Source organism: Neophocaena asiaeorientalis, unplaced genomic scaffold (genome assembly GCF_003031525.2).
Source record: "Neophocaena asiaeorientalis asiaeorientalis breed wild unplaced genomic scaffold, Neophocaena_asiaeorientalis_V1.1 scaffold540, whole genome shotgun sequence".
Lineage (NCBI taxonomy): Eukaryota > Metazoa > Chordata > Mammalia > Artiodactyla > Phocoenidae > Neophocaena > Neophocaena asiaeorientalis.
In genome coordinates, this window is record NW_020172141.1 from 3908287 (window position 1) to 3918776 (window position 10490).

General features: G+C 53.1%; 1 protein-coding gene across 1 annotated transcript in view; it reads right to left on the reverse strand.

Annotated features, from left to right (window-relative positions):
- PIGL (phosphatidylinositol glycan anchor biosynthesis class L) overlaps positions 1 to 10490 on the reverse strand; it is a 53570-nt gene that overhangs the window by 6576 nt on the left and 36504 nt on the right. The window contains exon 3 of the mRNA XM_024753530.1: positions 2570 to 2660. Coding sequence (XP_024609298.1) covers positions 2570 to 2660 — 91 coding nt within the window. The remainder of the gene's footprint in view (positions 1 to 2569; positions 2661 to 10490) is intronic.

Sequence of the window (10490 nt, forward strand, 5' to 3'; positions counted from 1 at the left end):
ATTGGCAGGTGGATTCTTAACCACTGCGCCACCAGGGAAGTCCCGAAAATTTTTTTTAAAAGGCATATAAGCTAATCGCATTATGGTGGATACGTGTCATGCATTTGTCAAAACCCACAGGACATGCAGCACCAGAACTGAACCCTAATGTGAACCAGGACTTGGGGTGATGATGCTGTGTCAGTGCTGGTTCACTGACTGTAACACATTGTGGGCTCGGGGGGGATGTATGTCCTTTCTGCTCAATTCTGCTGCGAACCTAAAACTGCTCTAAAAAACATACTGTATTAAAAAAAGGTCACCCCAGAACTCAGGTACCCTGTTCTGAGCCCACCCTTCCCCGCAGCCCAGTGTGGGCCCTGTGTCCACTCCCACCTCTGACGCTAGCTGCCCCCGCCCCTCAGGCATGTCGTAGCATGTCACCCTGGGAGTGATGTCAACTTTCAGTGTCTTGGTCTCCTCATCTGTGAGTTGGGAAGAGTGAGGCCTGCCCGCCTTTCCTCTCTGGGTCGAGGTGAAGGTCAAGTGAAGCCACGTGGGAGTGTAGGACCTGGACAGCAGTCAAGGCCGAGTGTCCGCTGCCCTCGGGTGGAGGTGATGCCGGGGCCGGGCTGTCACTGGTGAGCTGGGGCGCATTCCCTGGTCTGGGAACTTGGGGCCACTGCATGTTGGCTCCATCACTTCTGAAATTCCTCAGGGCCTTGTTTCTTCTTCATCCTATACCTTCTGATAAGCCCCCTCTCTTCCTGCTTTGAGGATGGCTGAGCTGATCTGCCTCTAGCCCTGGACTCATGCAGGTTAGGACCTGACAGCAATGGCATCTGTGGTTCTTTGCAGAACTCCATCCACCTTCCCCGCTAAACTGCAGAAATCTCTGGGCAAATGAAGTCTTACCCAGACCCCAGTAAACAAGAGGGAACAGTGGGGCTGCTCTCGCTTCTTGAAGATAGTGGCTCACAAGACATGGTCTGTACTTTAGAGGATAAACAGCAACTCATGTCACAGGTGCAGGACACACGACAAATGCTGTCCCAAAGAGGGCTGAAGAAGTCAGGGAAAGCTTCTTGGAGAAGGCGGTCTTAAGCCGGGCCTGGAACACAAATCACTTTTCTGGGACACAAACTTGGGAGGCTCTTCTGAGAGCAGGAAAGGCACGCAGAGCGTCTGTGCCCTGAAGCTCCTCCCTGGATGTTCAGGGCCATGGCTGCAACATGGTCTAAACAACAACCCGGCCCCTCAGTAAGGACCAGCCCTGTTCATCAGCGAAGAGCACCGAAGGAAGGTCCAGGTCGGAGACGGCCAGGTTCACAAAGATGGGAGTTTATCCTACAAACAGGAGTTACTGGGAAACCAGCCGTTCCCATGCACCGAAGCGGGGGAAGGGAGAGTTTGGGGACTGGCCCTGGGGAAGCCGGGGTGCCGAGGGCCACTGTGGCCCACCTCACAGGCCCCGCCCTGTACCCCAGGCCAGCCCGGAGGACCAGCTCTGCCCCCCTGCCAGGCTTGGGGCCCTGAGAGATTCTGAGCATGGCCTGGGGGGTGGCAGGCAAGAGGACCCAGGCCAGGCAGCAGGCCCGGGCTGTGAACCCTCCAGCTGTGACCCTCAGACCCTGTGGGAAGTACAGCCGGGAGGGGTGGGGCTGCGGCTCTGGGTGACCATATTTCCAGCCAGAACAAAGAGGGAAGCCAGCGCAGAGCCCTGCACCTCCGCCTTCTGTGGGTCAGAGCCAGCCAGTTAGGTGCCCCTTTGGCCCATGTGGACGAAGTTCCCGCTGCATTTCTGTCATTAGAGCTCAGAGACGGTCTAATATATCCACGAAAATCTGCTCTTAACAAAGGTCTAACAAATCCGTTCACCTGGAGAATTCATCACCAATAAAAGCTTAACAGCAGGGATCATCTTTTAACGAGGCTTCATCAAAACTTAAAGCAAGTGCTTGGGTCTCTGAATGGTAGGATTTAGGTATTAACTCCTGAAGGGTTAGCGTTCTTATTTTAGAGGTGGACACCTTCTTGGAGCCTTAAGATCGACCGCTGGCGGGGCCCGGGCCGGCGGGGCCCGAGAGTCGAGGTGGGTGTTCCTGGGCCGTCCGCCTCTGCAGGTGAATTGAATGCCCACTAGAGCTCCAATCGTGACCAGAGTGTTCTCCCTGCAGGGGCTGTGAATTTATCCTCGCAATTTCTGGAGTGAGGACTCCAGGCTTAAAATCCTAGCTTCACACTTGGCGACCCTGGGCAGCTGCTGGGCCTCTGGGGGCCTCAATTTCCTCAGTGTAAGGTGAGCATTATAACAACACCTACCTCCAAAGTTACAAGGATACCTTAAAACTAAAACGCTTGGTAGAAAGCTCTGTGCCAGCGGGTCGTGGCGCAGGCTCGTGGGGTCCTGAGGTTTCAGGTGCCAGCACAGGGGTGGGAGTGGGTGGGTGAAGAGGGCGCACTTTGGAAAAATCTCTGCCTCTGGCTGAGCGCTGGGATTTCAGTTACTCAGGAAAGGTGTGTGTGTTCCTCGGTGGGTTTCAGGCAGACGCAGCTGGGCCTCTGCTTCGAGGGGAAGGCATCCCCTTACCAGGTTGATGTGGCTGGCCTCTACGTGCCGGAGGAGGACGTCGGCCACCCGTTCGGTGTCCCACCGCACGCCGGGGTCATCTGGGAAATCCCTGGAAGGAAGAAGCACAACCTGGAAACCATTTCTAACCCGGTACAGGCTTCCCCCGGGACTCCGGTAGGTGTGGGGGACAGGGGGGAGGCAGCGGCATCCGGAGGAAACAGGACACGCTCTGGGGGCTTTGGCTCGTGGCCGGGGGAGGGAGCAGACATCAGCGAGACGCGGCTCTGTCCATGAGCTGGGGACAGGTGTGGTACCCACGAGCTCGGACGCAGGGCAGAGGGACACGTGTCTTTGTAAGAGTCAGAGGAACGGCGTGTTGATAAAAGTGCGGGAGTTGCTTCATTTAACCTCAGACAGGTGTGAAGGAGGCTTGATGGATGAAGTTAAGTAGCCTGTTTGTTGCAAGGTCGTTAGGGATGGATTTGACCCAGGTTTTCTGACTGTAGAGCGGAGGTTTCAGCGCTGGGGAGCACCGCAGCCCCATCCCCCCGGGCACCCTCAGGGGCAGAGGCCTCTGCAGGTGACTCCAAGCCTTACTGCTCCCTCCCCCTGCCACCTGCTGATCTGAGGCCAAGGCCGTGGTCTGCCTTCAGTTTGAAGATATTATTCAGTATAAATAGATGGCCATCTCTGCCGGCTCAGGTCCCGGCAACACCCACCCGCTACTGGGAGGACACGGGCCTCTCCGCTCCCCACCTGGCAGGTGGCTGTCACCTCTCCGTGGACAAGGGCCGTTAAGGGACCCACTTAGGACTTTGGTCAAAGGAGAGTCGCTGAAGGTTTTTCAGTAGGAAAAGGACACGAACCTCAGCACTGGATATCGCAGCTACTTCCTGTGCCTCCTTGGCTACCTCTTCCACACCCTGGGGAGCCTCCCGCAGAGCTGGCTTCAGGCTTTTCGGAGCACTGTCCTGCCAGCCGTTCACGCGGGTCCCCTAATGCTCCTGCCGCGACAGGACAGGCAGCGAACAGGGAGAAAGGGAGAGGGAGGGACCAGGACAAAGTCCTGCCTTGTCCCCTGGGAGGGAGCTGAATATGGGATGGAGAACATGGCCTGCTGAGCTCAAGAGCAAGAGAGACGGGAAGGTACCCTGGAGTGAGACAGCTACACACTCGCCCCTGGCCGGGAGGCCCACGTAAAGGTATCAAGGCGTCCTTTTGGAAACTGGATTTACCAATAGTAGTCACGTGGATGGAAAAGCAGTGTGAGTGGAAGGGTAGGATGGCTGTTGGCTAAGCGTAGTTCTCGGGCCTGAGGTGCTGAAAGGGGAGCCCCCGAGTGGGGAGCTCGCTGCCTCAGAGCCAGGCCCACGGGAATAAGTATTGCTCCCTGAGGTTCTCTCAGGGCCTCTACCCTGAAAGAGGAAGTCAGCTATTTGGGGGACCCTGGACTGTCGACACCCCCACCCCCCGTAACCTGATACATCTGACGTGGCAGCACCGCTCTTGGGATCTAGTCCAAACTCCTCTTGGTCAGGCATTCGAGATCTCCCCAGTCTGTCTCCTATTTGACCCTCTTCTCTGGATTTGGGTGAGAAAGTGAGATAACCTCTGTGAGAAACTTTACATTCTAAAACTGTAAAGCGATGTGTAAATGTCAGAAGAGGGTCATAAAGTGGTGGCTGTTATTGAGGCATTAGCCTAGCCTAGGCCCCTTCAGAAAGGCAGGCAGGAGGGAAGGGGTCCCCCATCGCTTTTCCTTGCTCTGGAAGTCCCTTGCAGAGATCTCTGTGCTGACTGCCTGCATCAGCGGTCTCTGGGTTCACAGTGGGGTGTAGGCATTCCAGGAGATGTGTGAGATGATCCACGGAGGTTAAGCAAGACATCGCCAGGATTTCTAGTTACGTTTCTCTCTCTGTTTAAATGTCTATCTTGTAGCTATTTTATAAGGTAACATACGTTAACAGAGTTTGACACGTATACAATTTAAGGAAGCCCACAAACATTGGCAGCGCGTACTCAGATTTTGTTTCTTTTTGTCAGGTGGCTGTGCTCAGAGCTGTGTGGGGATCACTTGTCTCATCTACTCACCCTCCATTTTACTTCATCTTTTCCTGGATATTTTAAAACAACTTTATTGAGGCATAATTTACATACTATAAAACCTACCCATTTAAAATGTACAATTGAGTCATTTTTAGCATATGTACAGAATTTCTACATTTTATTTTACTAGCATTTTGCATATATTTAATTCTTGATTCTCTAACCTATTGTAAGTTCCCCGATGGCCAGGTGCTACGTTAGCCATCGAACAGTCAGGGCCAGCTAGGAAAACAGAAACCACCAGGGATTTCAGAGGGAATTTAATACAGAGAATTGCTTACCCCACTGATGGGAAGAGCTGAGAGGCCCAGCAGGGAACAAGGAGACGATCAGAGACTGGAGAAGCCACTGTCACCTCTAGGGTGGGACATCAGAGTCTAGAGACGGGGTGATGGTGGGAACTACAAGGGCAGTGGCTGGAGTCACGGAGAACATTTAGCTGCTGACGGAGGTGCTGCCCGAGGTGGACGGAGCAGGAAAGGCCCTGGTTTTCCCCTCCTCTGCCTTCAGTCTCCCATCACAGCCACCTATTGTCAAACCTATTGAGAAGCCAGGTGACTGGCAAGGGAGCCTGGAAAGTGTGGTGTCCCCTGGTCCTGAGCAAAAGCATAAGGTGTTTGGTAGTGCTCCCGGCAGGGGCCCAGTGCACGTCTGCTTTCAACTGCATCCCAGTTTGTTTGTTTTTTTAAAAATATTTATTTATTTATTTATTTGGCTGCACCCGGTCTTAGTTGCGTCACGTGGGACCTAGTTTCCCGACCAGGGATCGAACCTGCGTCCCCTGCATTGGGAGCGTGGAGTCTTGGCCACCGGGCCGCCAGGGAAGTCCCTGCGTCCCCGTCTTGACCCTAAGCCTTCGAAGGGCAGCAGCAGTCCGGCCACCTGCCTGTCGCCGTTGTCCACCCCTCTGGGAATGCCGTCGCCCACTAGCTGCTCGGGTGTGGAGGCCACTGCCGGGAAGCGGGATTCCAGTCTCAGGGAAGGGAGGCGTGGCAGCGGTTGACGGGCAGCTTCACTCCCGCAGCTCAGGGATGGAGCCCCGCCCACGCTCAGAGTGGTCCAGTGTCACCAGGAGGCAATGTGATGCCAGGACGGAGCACAGAACACCCGAGTTCCAGCTTCCTGCTCACCAGGTGACTGGGGCACGAGCTGTGTCATCAGGAAAGCTGGGAGAACCTGGGCCACACCTCCTGAGAGCCCTGACTTCTAGGACTTTATGTTGCAAGAAGCTTCTGAGGGAGGTTGAAACACTGACCGTGGATGGTAGTTTTTAGGAAAGAGGAGGCGTCTCGGATGGTAAATAACATCCTGTTCCCTTTACTTTCCCAGAGCTCAGCCTCGCTCCCACTGCTTCCCGACGGCCTCTTCCTAGTGCAGTGTTTGTTCATTACTGGGTATTTTGCACTGGAATAGTGCCTGGCACAGAGCAGGCACGCGTTAAATGTTGTCTTCCCCTTATTTTTTGGTAATGTTTTCCTCTTTCCCAAGAGACAGAGGGATTACTTGTCATCATGAGGAATGACTGAGATTGACTTTGGACTAGTGTCCCCCAGTGGTTGCCGATCTGTGGCTCTGATGAGGGCTGAGCATGTAGAGATTGTCTCCCCAAAGTCTCACGCTATCTTGCTCTAAGTGTGTCTGTGATGGGACTGGAACGTGACGTCATCCCGGAGAGGTGAAATCATCAAAGTCAGGAAAACTCCGATGTGGTGCCACCCCCTCCCCAAACAGCTTCCCTGTCCCTGGAGTCCTCCCTTCATGTGACCTCCGGCCTCTGATAACTTGGGATTCCTCTCTGCTCTTCTTTCTACCCAGCCAAATCTCACACATCCTTTAGAGCCTCCTCCACGGACCCTTCTGGATGGAGTTTGGGACCCTCCTGTCTGAAAATAACTGCAAGTCCAGGGGTTCCCCCGGCCACCCTCGGGGTGATAATTCCCTGGAAGGACTCGCAGAACTCACCGAGAGCTATGATGTGCACAATTAACAGGTTTTCACCGGGAAAGAATACAGAGTAAAATCAGAAAAGGAAGAGACACATAGGGCAGAGTCCGGGGGCATTCTAAAGGCGGATGGTCTGTTGTCCTCTGCCTGTGGAGTCTGGGCGCTATTCTCCCAGCACTGACGTGTCACAGTACACACGGAGCATCGCCGCCAACCGGGGGCGCTCACGCGAGCTTTGTGGTCAGAGTTCTTATCGGGGCTCCGTCACTTAGACAGGATTCATTGGTTGCTGACCGGCTGCCTAGGTGGTTGATCTCAGCCTCCAGGTGAGCTTGACACCGCATGACCCACAGCCCCACCCGAAGCTCCGATGTGGTGCCACCCCCTCCCCAAAAGGCACTGCCATCAGGTATGCCAGAGATTACTCCCCAGAAGCCAAGCGCAAAGGCCAGACCTCTTTTTGGACTTGGCCAAATTCTTTACTACGAACTTCCTTGCATTTAGGAACCTTACTGAACTTTTCTACCAACTATGGCTTAGACGGCCCCACTTCGCACCTAATTAGTGCCACATTCTGCTAATTTCCGTTGTTTTGTGTGTCTCTCTACCTGTAGTCGAGTATGAGAACAGACCTGTGTCTCCCCTATGTCTCATGTGGTACTTTGCACAATTCAAGTCAACCCAGTTTACGTAAATAGCAACAGCAATAAATGAGCTCTGCCGTGTGCCAGGCACCGACCGCGCTGGGGAGCTTAAGTGGTGGCTGAGCCACAGGCAGGTGTACCTGCCTGCCTTTGGGGGTTGGAACGTACAAGTAAGAGCTTTGGAAGATAGCAATTTTATAAAACAGATTAGGGACAAAAAAAAAAAAGAAAAAAAACCCTAATCAACTCAAGGCTTGGGTCCAAGTAATAGCTTCTGCGATAGTTCCTTTCTTCTCTGATGGATTAACGATTCCGCCTTAGATAAACATGCCGGCAGAGGTGTAAACACAAGTGTGAGTCAGCCGTTGGACCCCTCCTTAAGGGAGGGCTGGTGAATGGCCTTTGCCCTGTGTTCCTTTGTGCTGTCCTGCTTCTCGCTGGCCGGAGTTGGCGGGGGTGGGGTGGGGTGGGGGGTGGGGGGGTGACTGGAATTGAAGCAGCCGTCTTGGGGCGTGAAGTAGCCTTAGGTATGAAAGCCAGACACGGTGGAGTCACCACAGAGAAGGAGCCCTGGCCCTTCACACCAGGCCCAGACGGTGCAACTCCTATCACAGTTATTGCAGTTATTGTGGGTTTTCTGTGATTGGCTGCATAACCGGATCCTGATTTATATATGCCAGAATTTTGTAAAGCCTCCATTTTATTGATTATTTAGGTTGTTTCCAATTTTTATTATTGAACTAAGGTGGTAACTAGCATCCTAATACATAACTGTTTGTATGCATCTCTCAGTATTTCCTTGGGATAAAATCATAGAGACGTACCTTCGGGGTCAAAGGTGAAGTGAGGAGAACCTGGGTAGATCTCCCTCTGAGGAACCATGTTAAGAGGAGGAGGTGAAGGGACTTCCCTGGCGGTCCAGTGGTTAAGACTCCGTGCCTCCTCTGCAGGGTTCAACCCCTGGTTGGGGAACCAAGATCCCACATGCCATGTGGCATGGCCAAAAATAAATAAATAAACAAATAAAACAGTATAAAAAATTTAAAAAATAAAGAGGAGGAGGTAGAAAGCATGTTAACTCACAAGGAACAGCATCACGGAGAGAGAGCCGTGCACTTCACAGGCTGGAAGGAAAGACTAACAGGGACAACTCTTATCAAGAGCTCCATTCTTTCTAAACAACTCAGGTGTTTTGTACCTACTTCCTTATCCCTGAGAGCTCCCTGAAAAGGCCAGTTCATTTAAATTCTTTGACAGCTGGAGAGAGCAGGTTGGAAGGGAATGAGTTACACGTGGAGTAGGTGCCATGGCTGGCTGAGTGGGGCTGTAAGGGAACACGTGTGTTGTCAGGACCCCAATTTCATCTTGTTAACCAACCCCTCTCCTGGGAAATCACGTGGATGTAATTCAAAGCCAATAGGAAAGCAGAGGTCAAGCCCTAAGAGTAGTCAGGCTTCATATTTAAGGAACATCTGGACTCACCCTCCTACCTGAGGCAAATGTGATGTGTTTGCTTCAGCAGCTGACAGGTATTCTGCAGCTGCTCGTTTCTCTCCCCGAACCCAGACCTGAGCAGGCCTACGGCGAACTACTAAGAGGTCCTAGAAACTTCCTTTAATTATTAGCAAGCTCCTTCTTGGCTTTTATTGCAATTTTAATGAAAAGAGTATGGAAATGCCTCAGACGCTGATCTATGCCTGGGTAGCTCTGCTAAGATGTAAAGCTGAGTAACCCTTTCTGGCTGAGACAGAGGATATGGTGGGCTGAAAACAAGTCTCTGGCCAGGTTTGGCCAAGGAGAGCAGAGGTGACACCTCTGAAGACCTGAGGACAAGGGCAAGCAGGCGTTGCACCGGGCGCCCTTACCCGACGCTTCTCCTTCCAGGAGGATTCCCGCCTGCAGAGCCCTTCAGCCCAGAAATGGTCAAGCTGAAGCTGCTCTGAAATGTCTGGCAAGTCACAATCAAGAGACCCGCGGTCCCTCCCCTCTTCACTCTAAATCTCTAGTCAATCAGGTGATGTTTCCTGATAAAGAAGCCAGCCGTGGAGAACCAGGAATGGGGGTGGAATTTCCAAGGTCGTTTACAGAGGAAGCCTGGAGACTACTTAAAACATTAAAAAGGGCTAGGAAAGATTGTTTAAAGAAAACAGGCATTTTACAAAGCAAGAAATGCAAGCTGCCAGCATATATTCTTTTGATTCTCAGAATGAGTAAAAACAAATGCAAAATGAAAGCAGGACATGGTGTGGAGGAGGGCTCACAGGAAAGGGCGTGGCTGTTCCCCCCCCCGCCCCCCGAGCTTAAGGCTGCACCTGTGTGCGAGGGCAGTTTGGCTAAGGTGCGATTATTCGTGCTCTTTGACCTTATCTTTCTAGAAATTGACTCTAAGGAAATAATCAGCCTAAAAGTCAAAGTCCGATCAGGCAGAGACACCACTTTCACTGCAATTACCGGGGGAAAGAGGCCGGCAGTTCTGTTGTTCTGCCACCAGGGAGCAATTTCTCTAACTTCCTGAATTGTGGTTTCTGAAAAATGCTAAAGATAACACAGAATTTTAGGGCATGTTCAAAGTAAAAGCAAAGAAACTTAGATACACCCAAGGAAAGGAATGTTAAAGCAAAACCAAAAAAGAGAACTCCAGTTAGTAAACTTTAATTTTGCTCCTGACTTAAGAATGAGACTCATATGAAAGAGGAAATCTATGTAGAGGAATTGAATTTTGAAAACAGCCTGTGAGAGAACTTCCAAATAAAGGGCTCTGGGTGTGTTCAAATGGCCAGGTATCCTGGCCTGGGCTCCCCAGAAAGCAGGGCCGGGACGAAGGCCTATTGGGAGGTGTGACCCGGGGGCAGGAGGGAAGCCGCACGGCGAGGGGAGGCGGTGCTGAGTTGCGGGCCGGCTGCGGGGGCCCGCGGGCTGCAGGACTGCGTAGAAGGCAGGCATCTCAGAATCGTGCATCTGTCCGGGAGGAGAAAGAGGCAGGTACTGATCTCCGGGGGCGGGGAGCGGGGTGGTCAGCGCTCCAGTACTTTAGGGCTGAGCACGCGCGGCAGACTCCGCGCAAGGGCAGGGCTGGCCCGGGCGACGGGCAGTCGGCCTCCTGGCCGCGGGGAGGCGTCGTGGGTGGTGCCGGCACGCACCGCGCAGGGCACGGCAGGGCGGGGCTCCCAGAGGGAGGGTCGCTGCACGTTTACCCGTGAGGGCTGCGCATGCAGTCGGCGCCAGGCGCGGGCGCCAACGCGGGT